Source organism: Pristis pectinata, chromosome 10 (assembly GCF_009764475.1).
Source record: "Pristis pectinata isolate sPriPec2 chromosome 10, sPriPec2.1.pri, whole genome shotgun sequence".
In the NCBI taxonomy this organism is placed as follows: Eukaryota; Metazoa; Chordata; class Chondrichthyes; order Rhinopristiformes; family Pristidae; genus Pristis; species Pristis pectinata.
In genome coordinates this window covers 85,014,324-85,034,444 of record NC_067414.1, presented here as the reverse complement: position 1 = coordinate 85,034,444, position 20,121 = coordinate 85,014,324, and the positions used below count along the sequence as shown (strand labels likewise).

The following is a 20,121-nucleotide window of genomic DNA, read 5'->3' as shown; positions in this document are numbered from 1 at the left end:
AACCAGAGAAAGAGTCTAGCCCTTTAGGAAAAGGGTCAATCTGTGCATATAGCCAGAAGAAGTAGCCCAGGTCTTAAATGAATACTTCTCTTCGGTATTCACTCAGGAGAAGGACATTGTGAATTCTCCAACTACAAAGTGGATTGGATAATATTCTAGAAAATTTCATCATTGAAAAGGAGTTATTAGATGTCTTGGTGGGCTTAAAGATGGATAAATTCCCAAGCCAGATGAGATGCATCCTAGGCTGCTATGGGAGGTAATGGAGGAGATTATTGGGAGGCACGATTAGCAAGTTTGCAGATGTCATGTTGTTGATAGTGAGGAGGATAGTCCTAGGCTACAGAAAAGATATTTAACAATTAGTAAAACAGGCAGAACCAATGCAGCTCTAATTGCCAAACTATAGGGAGGATGTACTGCACTGGAGAGAGGGTACAGAGGAGTTTACCAGGATGTTGCTTGGAATGCAGCATTTCAGTTATGAAGAGGGACTAGACAGGTTAGGTTTGTTTTCCTTGGAACAGAGGCGGCTAAGGGGAAAATCTGATACAAATATACAAAATGGTCTGTGCCCTCTCATTTACTGTGCAGTCCTGCCCTATTTTAACCCCCAAAAATGCATCACTTCACACTTGTCAGAGATAAATTTTATTTGTCATTCTTTTGCCCGGTTTCCCAGTTGATCTAGATCCTGTTGTAACCTTAGACAAAATTCTTCACAGTCCATCACACCACCAATTTGTGTCAATTGAAGTTCAAGTTTATTGTCATAGACATACATAGAGTATAAATCCTATGAAAATCTTACTAATCATGCCACTTACATCCAAAGCATTAATATACATGACAAACAGGGGCTCAGCACCTATCACTACAGCACAATATTCTGAAAAGCAACCCTCCACTACCATCCTCTGACTCCTTTCACCAAGCTAAATTTGCATCCAGTTGGCTGATTCACCCTGGATCCCATGTGACCAGTCTTCCATGCAGGACCTTGTCAAAAGTCTTGCTAAAGTCCACATAGAAATATCTATCACCTTGCCCTCATCAATCCTCTCAGTCACATCTTCAAAAAACTCAGTCAAATTCATGAGACATGATCTCCCATGCACAAAGCCATGCTGACCATCTATCTTCAGCCCTTGCCTTCCAAATGCAGATGGATCCCATCTCTCAGAATCCCCTCCAGTAACTTACCCACCACTGATGTTAGGCTCACTGGCCTGTGTTCCCAGGCTTGTCCTTGAGGCCGTTCTTAAATAAAGGCACAACATTAGCCAATCTCCAGTCTTCTGGTACCTCACCAATGGCTAAGTAAAATACAAAGATTTCTGCCAGGGCCCCAGCAATTTCTTCCCTTGCTTCCCACAACATCCAAAGGTACACTTGGTCAGGCTCTGGGGATTTATCCACCTTCATGCCCCTCAATCCTGCCAACATCTCCTCTTTCATAACATCAATACATTTCAGGACATTATGGTTCTCTTCCCTGAATACCCTAGCTTCCATGACCTTCCCCATAGTAAATATAGATGAGTAGTATTTAAGATCTCACCCATCTCCCATGGCTCCACACATTGATGACCACCCTAATCCCTTAGGGGACATATTTTCTCCCTATTTACCCCTTTGCTCTTAATAGATTTGAATGTATTAGGGTTCTCCTTTTCTTTATCTGCCATGGATATTTCTTGTCCCCTTTTTACCCTCCTGATTTCCTCCTTATGTGTATTCCTACATCCCTTATTCTCTGGGGATTTTCATGGTCCCAGCTGCCTATACCATGCAAATCCCTTGAGAATAAGGGATGTAGGAATACACTTAAGGAAATGCTTCCTTTTTCCTGACGAGAACCTCAATATCCCTCATCAGCCACAGTTTCCTAAGCCTGCTAGCTTTGCCCTTCACTCTAACAGGAATATGCTGGCCCTGAATTCTCTGCACTAAATCCTCCCACTTGCCAGACATTCCTTTATCTGAAAATAGCCTCTTCCAATCAGTTCCTGTCTAATCCTATCAAATCATATGTCATGAAATTTGTGTTGTGCTAGCAGTACAGTGCAAGACATAAAAATAACTACAAGTTACAAAAATAAAAAAAAAAGTGCAAAATGAGGTAGTGTTCATAGGTTCATAGACTGTTCAGCAGACTGATGGCAGAGGGGAAGAAGCTGTTCCTAAAACATTGAGTGTGGGTCTTCAGACTCCTGTACCTCCTCCCCGATGGTAATAACATGAAGAGGTCATGTCCCGAATGGCGGGGGTCCTTAGTGATGGATACCACCTTCAAGGCACTGCCTCTTTAAGATGTCCTCAACGGTGGGGAGGATTGTGCCCGTGATGGATCTGGCTGAGTCTACAGCCTCTTTCGATCCTGTCATTGCAGCCTCCATACCAGATGGTGATGCAACCCAGTCAGAATGCTCTCCACCATACATCTGTAGAAATTTGCAAGAGTCTTGAATGATACACCAAATCTCCTCAAACTCCTAATGAAGCAGAGCCATCGGTGTGCCTTCTTCATGACTGCACCAATGTGTTGGGCCCAAGATAGAACCTTTGAGATGTTGATGCCCAGGAACCTGAAGCTACTCACCCTTTCCACCACTGACTCCTCAATGAGGACTGGTGTGTGTTCTCCCAAATTCCTCTTCCTGAAGTCCACTAAAATTAGCCTTCCTCCAATTTCACTCCAAAAGCTTTATTAGAAATTTACTAAATATTAAGAGAAATCATAATTGCCGCATCTTTGAGATGCAATTTTATTGAAAAAGAATGTTATGAGTTGCATTACAACTCTAATGAAGTTATTTACTTACTTTATACCACATAATGCTATCAATACTTTTAGTTATATCCTCAAAAGTGAAATTTTGTCAATACTATTTCCCTTCACAATAATGTTCACTCTGCCTAATCATGTTATGATTTTCTAGGGGTTCTGTTAGTTACATCAAAGGTTTGAGAATGACTTACAATGACCTGCATTACCCACTCTGGATCTTTGTTTTCTGTCCATGAACCAAAGAGAGCAGGTCACACAGCATCTAGGTCAGAGTTACAAGGGTCATGTTTCAGGTTGATGACTTTTCACAGAACTGGGAAACATTGGAGATAAACATGTTGTAAGATAGGGAAAGAAGAGGTAGGGGATGAGAAAACAAAGGGGAAGGTCTTTGATGGACTGAAAGGCAGGAAAAATTAAATGGCAAGAAGAGAAATTTACAAAATGAAAGCCAGTAATGGGACAAGTGAATAAATAAAAACATCAGTCAAAAGGAGACGCGAATAGGAGAATCAAAAACTGTGAATCTGAAATAGAAAATGAAAATTAGGTAATCATCCCCCAGTCACTGGCCTCTTATCCTCAGATCTGCCCTCCACAGCCTCCAGTCTCATCATCTTCCAACCACACACAGCTCACTTCTTTCTCTTTCCCAAGATCCACAAGCAGGACTGTCTAGGTAGACCTATTGTTTCAATCTGCTCTTGTCCCACCAAACATTTCTTCACCCCCCCCCCCCACCACTTTTTTTTATTCCTTTCTCCCACAGTCATCCTTTCTTACGTACATCCAGGACACCTCTAATGCCCTCTGCTGCTTTGAAAGTTTGCATTTTCCTGCTCTCAACTGGCATTTCTTCACCACCAATGTGAAAATTCTCAACATCTCCATGCCACACCACTACAGTCTGAGAAATCTTTGCCTCCTCCTCGAACAGTTCCCCTCCACCAAACACTAATTTGTCTGGCTAAACTTGGTGTCCCATTGAACAACTTCTCCTTCACCTCCACTCACCTTCACCAGATCAAAGATGTAGCTATGAAAACAAGGTATCACGTCAGGTCCCTCCCTCAACTTGTTTTCCGGTATTTTGATGCCACTTCCTGGACTCATACAGAACTTGAAAATGTCATTCTTTTTGCTGCCAGTTTCAAATGGCACATGGTTCCTCTCTGACTCTTCCTTTCCCTTTCTTGATTTTTCTGTTTTCATCTCAGGGGATAGATGAGCAACCAATATTCATTACAAAACCACATATTTCCACAGCCATCTAACTACATTTCCTCCCACCATGCCTCCTGGAAGGATGCCATTCCATTCTCACGATTCCTCTATCTTTGTCATGTCTGCTCTGTCGAGACATCTCTGATGTCTTCAGTTTTCCTTAATTGTTACAGCAGGGAACCAGCCTGACTTGTCCATGCTGACCAAGATGCCCATCAATGCTAATTCCATTTTCCTGCATTTGGCCTATATCCTTTTCTTCCTTTCCTATCTGTTTACCTGTCCAAATGCCTTTTAAAAGCTATGTTTGCACCTGTGTCTACAGCTTATTCTATATACCCACCACCCTCTACGTGGAAAACTTGCCCCTCAGGTCTCCTTCAAAATGTCTCCCTTCTCACCTTAAAGACATGTCCTCTAATTTTAAACTCCTCTCCCTTGGAAAAAGACCCCTCAATTTCATAAACCCCTAAGATCACCTCCACAAAAATCCTGAGAGGCAAGATTTCCCATGCATAAAACCATACATATTCCCCCTAATCAGTCCAAGTGATCATAAATCCTATCCCTAATAATTGTTTCCAGTAGTTTCCCTTTTACCTAATGCAAGGCTCACTAGCCTGCAGCTTTTTGACTTATCCCTACTGCCCTTCTCAAATATGGGAACATTAGCTATCCCCAGTCTTCCGGTATCTCATCCGTGGCTAAAGACGATACAAAAATCTCTCAGAGCCCCAGCAATTTCCTCTTTGACTTCCCATAATGCCCTGGGATAGATTTCTTCAGGCCCCGAAGATCTGTCCACCTTAATGTGCGTCAATATCCTTAATACCTCCTCTTTCCTGGTACACACATTCCAGACTGTCAACGTACACCTTCCTGAACTCTACACCCTCTCCACTGGTGAATACTGATGCAAAGTATTCATTCAGGACACTACACTTATTCCCAGGCTCTCTTTTTCATTCCTTGGGGGCCCTACTCTTCCCTAGCTACTCTCTTGCTTCCAAAATATTTAAGGTTTTGGAATTCTCCTTGTGTATTTTTTTAAATCTACAATTGTTGACAGAGCCCTCAACAACATTTCATCTATTTGTTGTAGTTGTGCTGTCACCTTTCTCCTCTCTTCCCCCCCCCACTATGATTTTTCAAAAATCATACCAGTCCCCAGTAAAACTGAATTATTTGTGGCGCATTTTGCACTCCCACTCATGAACAGAATAGTGATGATAGGATATTACTACATCTACAAAACTATACACAGAGTTTCTGAGATATTGTATATTATTAAAAGTACATTGAGATTCTCCACAAATAAGTAGTAACCAGAGGGCAGAATCATGATAATTGACAAAAGTACCAGAAGAAAGACGAAAACATTTTAAGAGTTGTTAGGCACTGGGTATTCCAAATACTCAATTACAAACTTCAATTTTTCTGAGCACAAGAGACAGACACAGACAAGAACATGCACCCCAATTCTGGAATGCAACTCTGCCCATCTTAGAAGTCTTTAGTACATTGCGTTATCAGATGCCTTGAAGGCCTTTTGGCATTAAAAGGCTAGTAAGGAACTGAATGCAGTGCCAGAAGTTTAATAACCTCATGTGCAGGTTAGTGAACAAATCCTATTGCCCAACAACTGTATCACTATATTCACTCACAGACTAAATTTCCTCTTAAAGCATTGACAGTCTATAGTCATAACAGAGGACAAATGTACAACAAAAGAAGGCACTCACCACAGAACAACTTTCAGTAGCACAGGGGTTTTAAGGATTCATACTCGACAACAAATTTCTCACAATTACTTGCCTTTATATATTTTGAGAATTCTCCGAAATGTAGGCATTTCTTACAAGGCAATGTCATAGAACTGAAATATTAACTCTTTCTCTCACCATAGATGCTGCCTGATCTGTAATTTGTCTTTTTTCCAGCATCTGCAGCCTTTTGTTTCAAGTAAATATTCTTACCTTTCTCTTGTCATAACTAAGACCAGAGATCTTGATGTGGTTGCCAGCCAGCACATTTCTGTGGTATGTAGTATTAGACCATTATTCCATTTTGTTGAAGTTTGGTACAAAGATGGTACTATTTGGAATTTAAAGATATGGATCATAAATGATCAGAAAATATAGAGCAATTGACCTTGGCCATGCATGCCAGTTTCAGGCTCGCCTATTTCCTTATCGCTTGGCTCTTTATTGCTAACAGTGTCTCAAACATGCTAACACTTTCATGGAATCTATAATCTGTATAATTAGAAAATTTGTATTAACTGGAATGATTCAAGTTGGAGAACTAGACATATTAATTCTCAGAAATTCATAAGGTTAGTGCAGCAATGAAACAGCCGAGACTGATAATATTTGAGCAAAGTTCTGCCAGGAAATAACAATCCATTTTATCCGGCAATGGTAACGGAATTCCCCAATAATCAAATTGTCTACAATAGTTATCAGACTTACAAGATGCCATCTGAATGAAGCTGCAATGTAGATGACATCTGTTCTAAACAGCAAAAATGGCAAGCAGTAGAGCTAAGCAATCTCACAACTAATGGATCAGATTGAAGCTCTGCAGTCCTACCACCTTAGCCATGAATGGTGCTGGACAACTAAACAGCTAACGGGAGGTAGCAGCCTCAAGACATCCCCATCCTCAATCCCCAGCAAATGAGAAAGAAAAGGAAAGGCTGAAGCACTTGCAAGCATGTTCAGTCATAAGTTCTGAATAGATGATCCATCTCTGCTTCCCCCTGAGATCCCTCCATTACAGAAGCTGGACTCTAGCCAATTCATTTCATTCCACATAATATCAAGAATTGGCAGAGAGCCTTGGATGCAGTAAAGCCTGCAAGACTAAATAACATTCCAACTTTAGAATTGAAGACTTGCACTCCAGAACTAGCTACACCTCTAACCAAGCTGTTCCAACTGAGTACCCAGCAATCTGACAATGTGGAAAGTTGCCCATACACGTCCTGTTCATTAAAAAGCAGAACAAAACTAAACTGGCTAATTACCATCTAATCTACTCTCAATTATCAGAAAAGTGATTAAAGATGTTGTCGATAGTGCTATCAAGTGGTGGTTATTCACCAACAATTTTCTCATAAATGTCTTACTTGGGCTTTGTTAGGACTACTCAACTCCAGAGCATATCAGTCTTGGTCCAATACACACCAAAAGAAATTGAATTGTAGAGGTGAGATCGACTGCCTTTGATATCAGAGTGTAGCATCAAGTCACTCTAGTAAAATTGAAGTCAATGGGCATCAAAAAGCAAATACTCCAATGACTAACCTATTGGTTGTGAGATTGCATAGCTCTGTCTACTTCATGCTGCTTTTGCTGTTAGTATAAAGGGAGATGGTTGTGGGGTTTGTCAGAGGTCAATCATCTCAGCCCCATGACATCACTGCAGGAGTTCCTGAGGGAAGTGCCTTGGACCCAATTGCTTCATTAATAAAGGTCATGAGGTGATGTTCACTGATGAGTGCACAATGTTCAATTCCAATCACAATTTCTCACCAAATGAAGCAGCCAATGCTTGTATGAAATAACACCCGGGCAAAATTCAGGCATGGGCAAGTAACATCCATGCCACAAAAATACCAAGCAATGACCACCTCCTATTCTTGATATTCAATGGCATTACCATCACTGAATACCCCCAAAAATAAAATGTCATTGACCAGAAACTCAATTGCACTAGGCAGATAAATACCATAGGTATTAGTGCAGATCAGATGTTGCAGCAAGTGACTCACCTACTGATATCCCAATGCCTTTTCACCATCTACAAAGCACAATTTGAGCATGATGGAATAGTCTTCAGTTACAGCACTAACCTCTCTAAATGAGCTTAACAACATTCAGGACAAAACTGTCCATGTCATTTCATAAATCATCCTAAACATTCAATTCCTCTACCTTTGACACACACTGGAGGCAATGTGTACAAAATGCAATTACTTGTCAGGCTACTTTGACAGCACTTCTCAGATCTATGACCCCTGTAGCCAACGTGGACAAGGTTATCATCATAGAACATAGAAAACCTACAGCACAACACAGGCCCTTCGGCCCAAGTCTTCAAATATTCAGTTTTATATTGCTGCCGGCAGCAGTGGTGGAGGCGGATACGATAGGGTCTTTTAAGAGACTTTTGGATAGGTACATGGAGCTGAGAAAAATAGAGGGCTATGGGTAAGCCTAGTAATTTCTAAGGTAGGGACATGTTTGGCACAGCTTTTTGGGCTGAAGGACCTGAATTGTGCTGTAGGTGTTCTATGTTTGTAAATACGTAAGGCTTGTACTTTTTTCATTGATAATAATGAAAACTTTGAATACCTGCAGAGGAAAATTCATACTGTAAAGGAACCATGTGTTGGGAATATATTTTATGTTAACTGTGTAGTTTTCTTTTAGAATATGGATTTCAAAATGTGGATAATGTATATTGACAATGGACCAATCAGATTTAATTGTGATTATCTGATAGAATTTTTATCGAACACTGATAATGACCAAAAAAACTTCTGAAAATGAACCAAATATAAAACTGAATATTTGAAGACTTGTAGATCTACTAAAGTAGATTAACAGCAGACCTTTTCGTAGTGATTGACATATGCGATGTGCTAACAGTCTAGCAAAGTCTTTCTCCTTCCCTTTTTAACTTTTAAATTCTTCTCTTTTCTGGTGATTTTGTAAAGCATGTCCTCCACAGACCTGTTCTAAATTCTCTGGCACTTGCTGGTGCTGGAAGTAGTCAGCATGCTTGATGGCATGTGCAGTATTACACCACACTTGGAAAGCCACAAAATATTTTATAGTTAATGAAGTTCTTTTGAAATGTAATCATTGCTACAATGTATATTTGCTCTCAGTAAATTTGCACACAGAAAGTTCCAACAGCAACTCACGCACTCACCACTCTTGAGTAAAAAACTTATCCGACATCTTCTCCACACCTACTCCCCGGCACCTTAAACCTATGTCCTCTTGTGGCCACCATTTCAGCCCTGGGGAAAAGCCTCTGACGATCAATGCCTCTCATCATCTTATATACCTCTATCAGGTTCCCCCCTCATCCTCCGTCACTCCAAGGAGAAAAGGCAGAGTTCCCTCAACCTGCTTTCATAAGACATGCTCCGCATTCCAGACAGCATCCTTGTAAATCTCCTCTGCACCCTTTCTAAGGCTTCCACATCCTTCCTGTAGTGCGGTGACTAGAACTGAGCACAGTAGTCCAAGTGGGGTCTGACCAGGGTCCTATATAGCTGCAACAATACCTCTCAGCTCTTAAATTCAATTCCATGATTGATGAAGGACAATACACCATATGCCTTCTTAACCACAGAGTCAACCTGTGCAGCTGCTTTGAGCGTCCTATGGACTCAGACCCCAAGATCCCTCTGATCCTCCACACTGCCAAGAGTCCTACCATTAATACTATATTCTGCCATCATATTCGCCCTACCAAAATGAACCACTTCACACTTATCTGGGTTGTAACTTCTGACAGCCCTCCATACTATTCACAACACCTCCAACCTTTGTGTCATCCGCAAACTTACTAACCCATCCCTCCAATTCCTCATCCAGGTCGTTTATAAAAAAACTCAAAGAGTAAAGGGCCCCAGATCAGATTCCTGAGGTACACCAATGGTCACCGACCTCCATGCAGAATACGACCCGTCAACAACTGCTCTTTGACTTCTGTGGGCCAGCCAGTTTTGGATCCACATTGCAATGTCCCCTTGGATCCCATGCCTCTTTACTTTCTCAATAACCATTGCATGGGGTAACTTGTCAAATGCCTTGCTGAAATCCATATACACTACATCTACTGCTCTCCCTTCATCGATGTGTTTAGTCACATCCTCAAAAAATTCAATCAGGCTCGTAAGGCAGGACCTGCCCTTGACAAAGCCATGCTCACTATTCCTAATCATATTATACGTCTCCAAATGTTCATAAATCCTGCCTCTCAAGATCTTCTCCATCAGCTTACCAACCACTGAGGTAAGACTCACTGGTCCTGGGCTATCTCTACTCCCTTTCTTGAATAAGGGAAAAACATCCACAAACCTCCAATCTTCTGGAACCTCTTCCGTCTCCATCAATGATGCAAAGATCATAGTCAGAGGCTCCACAATCTCCTCCCTTGCCTCCCAAAGCAGCCTGGGGTATATCTCATCCGGTCCTGGTGACTTATCCAACTTGATGCTTTCCAAAAGTTTCAGCACCTCCTCTTTCCTAATATCTACATGCTCAAGTTTTTTAGCCTGCTGCAAGTCCTCACTACAATACCCCAGATGTTTTTCTGTAGTGAATACTGATGTAAAGTACTCAATAAGTACCTCCGCTATTTCTTCCGGATCCATACACACATTCCCACTGTTGCACTTGATAGCCCCTATTCTTTCGCATCTTATCCTCTTGCTCTTCACATACTTGTAGAATGCCTTGGGGTTTTCCTTAATCCTGCCTGCCAAGGCCTTCTCATGTCCCCTTCTGGTTCTCCTAATTTCCTTCTTAAGCTCCTTCCTGTTAGCCTTATACTCTTCCAGATCTCTAACATTACCTAGCTCTCTGTACCTTTTGTAAGCTTTTCTTTTCCTTTTGACTAGATTTATTATAGTCTTTGTACACCACGGTTCCTGTATCCTCTCGTGACTCCCCTGTCTCATTGGAACATGCCTATGCAGAACTCCACACAAATATCCCCTGAATATTTGCCACATTTCTTCCGTACTTTTCCCTGAGAACATCGTTCCCAATTTAAGCTTCCAATGTGATAAAGGAAGAATACTTCCATGAATTCTGTATTTTCAAAGAAAGCCACAGTTTAATCTGTTATGTCTTTCTGGCTTGTCTCCAATCCTTGGATGTCACTACAAGATATTTGCTATAAGTATATCTGAATGAGTAACATCTTTTTCAAAGCTCAGAAAATTACATCTCAAGTTGATGCATGGGAATACCAGTCCTTCATCACCACTGCATTTAAATCTCAAAATTACATCATCAACAATGCTTTAAGGAGTACCTGCACCAGGTCTACAACAGTTCAAGCATGTGGCTCATCACCACCTTGTCGAGGGCAATCAGGAATGGGTAATAAATACTGATCTTACCATGACACCCAGATCCTGAAAATGAATTTTAAAAAATAATTTAGATGAATGCATGGTTGCCAAATTTTCTGATGACACAAAGAGAGAGATTGGAAAATAAATTGGGAAGAGGACATGTGGCTACAAAGAGATATAGATAGGTTAAATAAGTAGGTAAAGATCTGGCAAATGGAATTTAATGTGGGAGAATGTGAAGTTACCCATTTTGGCAGAAGGAATAAAAGAGCATAAAATCCAAATGGTGAAAGATTGCAGAGCTCTAAGATGTAGAGAGATCTGGGTGTCACTAGCCTTGATTTGCAAAAGGCTAGTATGCAGCTACTGCAGTTAATTAATAAAGCTAACAGAATGTTATTATTTATTCTGAGAGAAAATCAAATATGAAAAAAGTTATACTTCAGTTATATATGGCATCTGTGAGACCACAACTGCAGTACTGTATTAACATTCTTTCTTAAATTAGGAGATTGTTGTGTTGGAAGTTCAGAGAAGGTTTACTAGTATAAAATGTGGAATATATGGGTTGTCTTATGAAGAAAGACTGGACTATGCCCATTTCTGTTAGAATTTAGAAGAGCAAAAGGAAACTTGATTGAAACATACAGGTTCGTGAGATATCTTAACAGGATGGAAATGGAAAGAATATTCCTTTTGTGGAAGAATCTAGAAATGTGCAGGCGGGAGGTCACTGTTTAAAAATGAGAGGTCACCAATTTAGACTGGAGTGAGAGTTGTGAGTCTTTGGAACTCTCTTCCTCAATGGCTGATAGAAGCAGCATCTTTAAATATTTTTAAAGGCAGAGGTAGATAAGTACAAAACACTGAATGGCTTTCTCCCACTTCTAATTCATATGTTCCAGCTACTAAATTCTATTATACCAATAATCTTATCTTTTGGATAGGGCTAATCAATGGGCAATCAGTAGAGCTTATTGTCATATGCACAAGTACATGTATGCACAGGTGCAATGAAAAACTTACTTGCAGCAGCATCACAGGCACATAGCATTATACAAGCAACATTCACAAGAAAAACAAATTATACAGTTTTTACAAGAAGACTTGATATTGCCTTCACAAAATTTCTCATTCTGCTTAAGACAGACATTATTGGTTGTGTTTCCGATCATTAACTTTAATCCCGATGCCAACCCCTAAAATCAATACCAGTCACGGGCTTGAGGAAGGATGCAGGGTAGCAGGAGGAGATGCAGATCTGAGGGGTTACATTGGCGAAGATGGAATCATGTGGAGGAGGCAAGGAAAGAGACTGAGGGTTTGTAGTGAGGGACGGGAGGCGCAGGAGGGAGAGGAAACGGGCCAAGGGGATTGGCCAAAGAATTCCGAGTGGATGAAGGAGCGCACGGAGGAAAGCGGCGGGGAGGGAGACAATGAAGGGTTGAGGCGGGGGGTGGGGGGGCTGCTCAGCGCAGGCGAGGTTGAACGTTGTGGACGATGAGGGAATTGATGCGGTGCTGGTAGCCGGGGATGCGGCGGTGGGGGGAGGGGGTATTGGGGCGGGGCCGCGGTCGCCTCCTCTCTCTCTTCACCCCCCCCCCCCCGCGTCATCAGTCGGCTGGCGGGCGAGGGAGCGAGCGAACGAACGGAGCGCAGCATCGCAATGGCGGCAAAGGCAGATGGTGGCAGATCGGCCGAATTTTATCGCCATGAGGTAAGGAGGATAAAAAAAAACACACCTTTTCTCATTAAGCGTGACATAAAAGTTCGACAACCAGCGGGCTGAATGGTGGCGAAAGGCTGGAGGTTCAGCATTTCCACCTTCCTTCGCCCCCCTTCTCTTCCATCTCTTCCCCGCCCCAACCCCCCAGGTCTCTTCAACCCGCTCCGCATCGCCGACTGTTACAGTCGGCGGGCTTCGGTTTGATTTACCGCCTGGCCACCGAGGGTGATGCCGCGTCCCTCTTCCCACTCCATCCCTGGGACCGGTCATCGCCGCCACACACAGCAGCCGCAATAATAATTATTTTTTTAAAAAAAACCTTTAGTTGTAATTCACATCTCAGATAGGTGCAGTAACCGGACCAAGCACAATGAGCTCTTCACTCACTCATTAATTCGATGCCGGGGGAGTTTCAAACGACCCGGTTCGCGCCCGCCTCAGGGATGGAACCGGCACCGACTGCCGACCGTTTTTTAACGGTTATCGGGGAGGACTATGGATGCTGACTGGAGCCAAACCGACCGGCGGTTCGCGTTGCGGCTGTTGACCGCGGCCAGAGTTTATCTGGACCTCACTTGGTGTCCGCATGCCAGCAGCTCGAAGCCTCCTGGTGGTTTGCTGGGACATATTTTTCTGCAAGGTGTCAAAAAAATTTTTCACTGGGTATCTCTCTGTCTGTCCTTTGGCTCTAGGAAACATCTAAAAATCACCAACAGTAGTAGGTCTCCAAGTTCATATTTAACGGTTCATTTATTTTCGTTACTTAAATATTAAACTAACTCCATAAACAAATGACCCAGCTGGCTATTTCCTCGCCAGAAGCAATTAAGAATGCCAATTAAAAAAAAATTAAAAACAAACCAACATATTTATAAAAAAACGAGAGCTCGCCTTTTCCTACCCAGCCAGCGCAGACTCACGCATAACAAGGAGACATTTTTGATATTCTCCGGAATCTTAATCATCTCGCTGGTTTGCTTAAAATGTATACACACGGGGTTTATTATCACGAAAGGCCGGTGCGTGTAATATTTATTTAAATTCTCTCTCAACAGGAATATATTGTAAGAATTTGACATCATGCAATTGAAATAAAATCGTACATATAAAATGGTGGTAAGATGTGGGTTCATAATCTCTTCCCCCACACAAATTTCTTATCTTGGGCGGGAAGGTAAATTGCTTAAAGCTTTCCAGTAGATTAATGAGCAAGCAAATTATATAATGTTAGCTACTTTGCTGGAGACAGAATAAGCTAGAGATGTTGTAAAGTGGGTCAGGGAAGTTGATTGGTTTAAGGGATGTTTGTGTGCTTTCTGTGGAATTTTGATTTCTTTACTCCACTTTCAGTATCAGTACAGATCATGTAATATCCCTAATTTCCCTTGCTTCCCATCCTGCTTCACTTTTCAGTTTTGGCATTGCCAGGATTCAGTACAGGTCCTCAAGTAAAGAAAATTGGGATAATAACTGCAGTCTCCATTGTATGAGTGGAAAAGTGACAGCAACCAGGATGATGTTGATATTGGTTGATTATGCTGTGGAGACCAGAATATTCCCAATTTTTCAATGGGACTGAATCCTGAAGGCAGCTGAATACAGACTTGCAGAAATGTGGGGAAGTTGAATGGGTAGAAGTGTGCTGGGAACTGGGAATTACCTCGATGCTGGTGGAGGAAAGAAAACGTTTTCATCAAGGTGGCACATAGGATGGAACAGGTATTTGGATATGTGGAATGGGGCAGAAATGAGAGTTTGTTGAAGGATGAAGGTTAAATGTATGTCAGCATTTGGGAAGTAAACCAATAGGTTTGGACGTGACAAGGCAGATGTGCAACTGACTGATGTTGGGTAGAGAAGTAAGTGGAGGTGATGATGGTGTGATTAGAAGGAAATGTATGGAGGGAAGAGAGCAGACTTAAGGAAATAAAAACAGAGAATGGTGTAAATACTCATTGGGTTTGACAGCATCTGTGGTGAGGGAAACTGAACATTTAAGGTTGATAACCTTTCACTGGGGGTGCTGGTGGAAAGTGAACAGATTAATTTAGATTGAGCATTGGTAAGTGAATTTAATTTGGTGTCAGATATTTACTGAATGTTTTGGGAGATAATACTTAGAGAAAATGATTGGTAGGATATAATGGAATTGGTGTAGCTGAAGTAGAGTGGTGATGGAGATAATAGAGGAAGAAAGGTCTACACAGCTAGGCAGATAGAATTGGAAGTAACAGGACAACTGCTTAAGCTTGCTTTTGGTTGCATTCATCTGTTGACCTAATGCAACAGCAACCAATGTCATTGATAGGGTTATTGTAGGGAGAAGCAGATCAGTGATACAAGGGCTTTTGGGAGTACTGGACAGAGACCTGGGTGATTGTAGTGGACGTGGCAGTTGGGGTGGAAAGTAGAATGGGAGCTCTCAGTCACACAATAAAGAAACAACAAAATCTTGAGGGAGCGGCATTGAAATGAGAGAGGGCACATAGGTCAAAGAAGAGTCTGATTGGATAGGCAGTAATTGTCACATTGGTGTGGAGAAACAAAGCCAAATTGCATTTGAGGTAAAACAAAGAACTTGGTACTGGAATGTAAAGTGGAATACAGCAGGATGTGGGAGGGTGATGTCTGAGGTATTGGTAGATGGAATAACCATTTGGAACCAAAGAAATGCGGAGACTGAAACTATAAAGGAAGAATGTGTGACACATATAGTAGACTAGGGCAAACAGCAGGAACCTATCCTAGAGCAAAGAAAGGCTCAACAGTGTAATCAGAGCCATGCAAAAATTGTGGCTGTGAACTGTATGTTGGAGAAGGGAACTGAATATTATTAAGGAGATTACGGTGTAATAAGAGCATGGGCCTTGGGGAAGGATAGGCAGACTCTTTGGAAGTGAAGGGGAAGCCATTATTGGAAAATATAGCTCCAATTCAATATTGTGGTTCATGGGGATTTGTCAGAAACTATCTGGATATTGAAGTTTGTAAACTGAGATGAAGAAACATTTGACATGTTTGCAGAAGAACATGTCACAAGCGAAATTAGAATCAGAGGGAGTTGGCCATTTGGCCCATTACATCCAAGAAGGCAAAGAAGAGTGATCCAGCCTAAAACCACTTCCTTACTCTTCCAGAATCTTGCTGGTTTCTGCACTTGCTCAACTGACCACTTTTTAAAGATTGAGGTTTTCTGCCTCCATCACCTTTTCAGACAGTAAGCACTGTACTCTGCCACTCTCTGGGTGAAAAATGTTCTCTTCAAATCCCCACTTATCCTTTTCCTAATTTGACATACTGTGCAGTTTTGATCTTTGCAAAGGGGAGTAGGTGCTTTTGATCCATTCTCTACATTAGAAAATAAGAAAGAAGCAGTACAAAGCCATTTGGCTTCTTGAGGCTGCTCCACCATTCAGTTAGATTGTGGCTGATCTTTTAATCTTTTACCTCAGAGCCTCCTCCCTGCAATAGCCCTATATCTTGATTTCCTTGTTATCTTAAAAATCAGTCGATCTTCTGTCTTGAAAATACTGATGGACTGAGCCTCGACAGTTCTCTTCGGTAAAGAATTCCAAAGGTTCACTGCCCTTTGGTTGAGGAAATTTCTTCTCATTTCTTCTGTTCTGAATCCCTTATTTGAGACTGCAAATCATGGATCTGAAACCCTAGCCAGGGGAAACAGCAATTCTACCTCTACCCTTTCAAGCCTTGTATGAATTTTATATATTTCTATGGGATTCTGTCTCATTCTTCTAAATTCAAGAACATACAGGTCCATCTGCCAACTCAGGAATCATTCTGATGAACCTTTGGTGCATTCACTCAAAGGCAAATGCATGTTTCTTTAGGTCGGGAGGCTGGACTTGTAAACAATATTCCAGATGCAGTCTCACCAGAGCCCTACATAAATGGTAAAATATCTCTCTTGAATTCATCCACATGAAGTAAAGGCTAACATACTACTTGCCTTCCTATTTTCTTGCTGTGCCTAAATGTTAACTTTCAGTGATTCATGTACGAGGATACTCGTATCCTATGAACAGCAACACTTTTCAATCTCTCACCATTTAAAAAAGAAATCCACCTTTCTATTTTTTCTACTAAACAGGCTGATTGCACATTCTTTCACATTGTATTCCATCTGCCATGTCCTTCTCCATTCACTTAATCTGTGTACTTCCCCTGAAGTGTCTCAACATCTACCTTAAAGCTTGTACTGCCACCTGGCTTTGGATCTGTTGATCTCCTTGTCCAAATCAGTGCTAATTCCTCCGGCACTTGATTCTCAGTCTGAAAATAACCCATTTATTTCTCTTGTTTTCTGTCCATTAGTCTATTCTCAATTCATACCAGTATATTGTCCCTAATAATCTCTTGTGCAGCTCCTAATAGAAGGCCTATGAAATTCCAAATACACCACATCAATTAGTTTGCTCTTATCTATTCTATTAGTTACAACCTCAAAGAACATCAAATAGCTCTTAGCAGGTAGGTCAAAGATGATCTCCCTTTCATAGAAACATATAACGGTACAGCAAAGGAAAAGGCCTTTGGCTGACAATGTCTGTGCCAACCATGATGCCAATTTAAACTAGTCCTATCTGCCTGCACATGGTCAATGCACATGGATAATACTTCCAAATCCAGTGAACATCCTGGTGAACCTCTTCTGCACACTCTTCAAACCCTCCACTTCCTTTCTGTAATGCCGAGACCAGAACTGCACACTATACTCAAATGTGGCCTAACTGATGTTTTATACAGCTTCAGCATGGCTTGCCAGCTTTTATACTCAATGCCCCGATCCATGAAGGCAAGTATGTCATATGCCTTCTTTACCACCTTGTCTACCTGTGTTGCCACTTTCAGGGAGCTATGGACTTGCACCTCAAGATCCCTCTGCACCAGTGCTCCTAAGGGTCCTGCCATTTACCATATATCTTCCTCTTGCATTTAACCCCTCAAAGAGCAATACTTCACACGTGTCCGGAGTATATTGCACATCACTTCTCTCCCTATCTTTGCAACTGATCTATATCCTGCTGTATCCTTTGACGACCTTCCTCACTATCCACAACTCCACCAATTTCCATGTTGTCTGCAAATTTACTAATAAGCCCATTTACATTTTTGTCCAAATCATTTATGTGTGTGTGTGTGTGTGTGTATATATATATCACAAACAACAGTCCATAAACCCATGTTGATACTCCCCAATCCTATTATCATCTTCTAATGCCCCTTTTACCACATCCTTAATAATAGATTTTAGCATACTCTCTATTACAGATGTCAGGCTAATTGATCTGTAGTTCCCTTCTATCTCCCTTCTTTCTTGGTTGCACGCAATCTTAAACACCTTAATCTCCCATCAGCCTCTGTTTTAGAGGAATTAGCCAGCCTCTCCAGTTTTCGTTATATCTTTGTAAATCTCCTCACAACAATAACTGGTGGTTTTGCATTCATATTTCAATACTCCCAACTGTGGCCTAACATAAATCATACAGTTGTTTTATGATCCTCATTGTCTTATTCTGTACCTCAGCCAACAATAGTGAAAGGTATCCTGTATACTTAGTAACCTTCTGTACCAACTTTGTCACGTAGAGGAATTTGTACACATACTCTTTCTGTATCTTTACACCTAATGGTATTTTACCATTTATTGGCCATAGTTTATAGAATCATAGTCCTCTTCTGTAGAGAATTCCAAGATTCACTAGGGCCTGGATAAACAAATTTCTTCTTGTCTATTCTGAAAGGCTGACCTTTTATTTGAAACTGTGACCCCTGGTTCAAGACACCCCAGCCTGGAGAAACATCATCTCTCCAACTATTCAGCTGGCCATATAAGAATTTTGTATATTTCAGTGATGTTACCTCTTGTTCTTCTAAACTCAAGAGCAATGTAAGAACAATCCTGTCAATTCCCCCACCATTTCCTCATAACCTTGTAAATATTTTCCTTTCAGATACTTTTACAGCTCCTCCTTGAATCCTGCAATTGAATCTGCCTCCATTACTACCCTTGGCAGTGCATTCCAGACCCCGACATTCATTGTCTGAAACAAAAATTCCCTAGTTCTCTGCTAGTGGGAACAGTTTCTCTCTGTCTACCCCATCTATATCCTTATTGATTTTAAATACTTTCAGCAGATCTCCTTGTCGTCTCCTCTGTTCCAAGGAGAAGGATCCCAGCTTCTTCAGTCTTTCTGCATAAATAAAATCCCTCATCTTTTGAATTATACTGGTAAATCTCTTCTGCACCCTCTCTAAAGCTTTTGCATCTTTCCTAAAGTTTGGCACCCAGAGTTAGACATAATACTTTGCTTGTGGCTGTATCAGTGTTTTATAAAGGTTCATCATTACAGCCTTGCTCCTGCATTCTGTGTTTATAGACAAAGTTTAGGATCTTGTATGGTTTTTGCTTACCATCTTTGAAACCTGCCTTGCTACTTTCTATGAACTATAAGCATACACCCAATTTTTTTCTGTTCTTCTATCACTTTCAGAATGGGTTCCTCTTTCAGAATGGTTTCCTCGTGTTTATATTGCCTGTATTTTTTTTCTTCCTATCAAAATGTAACCCTTCATAATTCTCAGCATTAAATATCTGCTGTCTATCCACCCATTTTGACCATCCTGTTTATATCACTTTGATATCTTTCCTCTTCAGAGTTCATTACATGTTATCTGCAAATTTCCAAATCTCCAAGTCCAGGACATTAATATAAGTTAAGTATTGGTCCCATATCTGATCCTTGTACTCTTTATCTCCAGTCCAGAAAAAATGTTCCTGTTATTTAGCCAAATTTGTTATACATGCTGTCCCAGCCCTTTTTTATTTCATGGCCTTGATGACAAGCCTATATTACGTGGCACCTTATCATATGGTATTTGGATGTCCACATGTACAGCATCAACTGTATCAACCCTATCTTACTTAATCAAACTTTATTAATTTAGTCAGGCACAATTTGCCTTTGGCTAATTCATACTGGCTTTCTCTAAATAATCTAAGCGCTTGTCCAAATGACTGCTACTTCAGTCTCTATTGTTTCCGTAACCTCTACTTTTGAGGTTAAGCTGACTGGTTTGTAGTTACTAGATTTATCCCTACACCCTTTGTTAAACAAAGTTGTAATATTTTCAGTTTCCAGTCCTTGGAAACCACCTCTGAATCTATACATGTTTGGAAGATTATGGCCAAAATTTCTGCAATTTCCTCCCTTGCTTCCCTCTGAAACCTAGGATTCATCCTGTCTGGACCAGATG

The 20,121-nt window shown here is 41.2% G+C and overlaps 2 protein-coding genes across 4 annotated transcripts in view; one reads left to right on the top strand and one right to left on the bottom strand.

Annotated features, from left to right (window-relative positions):
• Positions 1-13,433, bottom strand: part of LOC127574962 (uncharacterized) — an 86,322-nt gene extending 72,889 nt beyond the window's left edge. The window contains exon 1 of one of the 2 annotated variants that reach the window (XM_052024530.1): positions 13,234-13,433. In XM_052024530.1, the coding sequence (XP_051880490.1) occupies positions 13,234-13,237 (4 nt within the window). In that variant the 5' untranslated portion in view covers positions 13,238-13,433. Of the gene's footprint in view, positions 1-12,862; positions 13,114-13,233 lie in introns of those variants that run through there. The other variant, XM_052024529.1, reaches the window with a different exon arrangement.
• The window catches only part of slc22a16 (solute carrier family 22 member 16), a 97,643-nt gene continuing 90,127 nt past the window's right edge, over positions 12,606-20,121 (top strand). For both annotated transcript variants that reach the window (XR_007956979.1, XM_052024527.1), the window contains exon 1: positions 12,606-12,837. Coding sequence is in view for 1 of the 2 variants with exons in the window: in XM_052024527.1 (XP_051880487.1) it covers positions 12,787-12,837 (51 nt within the window). In the remaining variant the exon portion in view is untranslated. The remainder of the gene's footprint in view (positions 12,838-20,121) is intronic.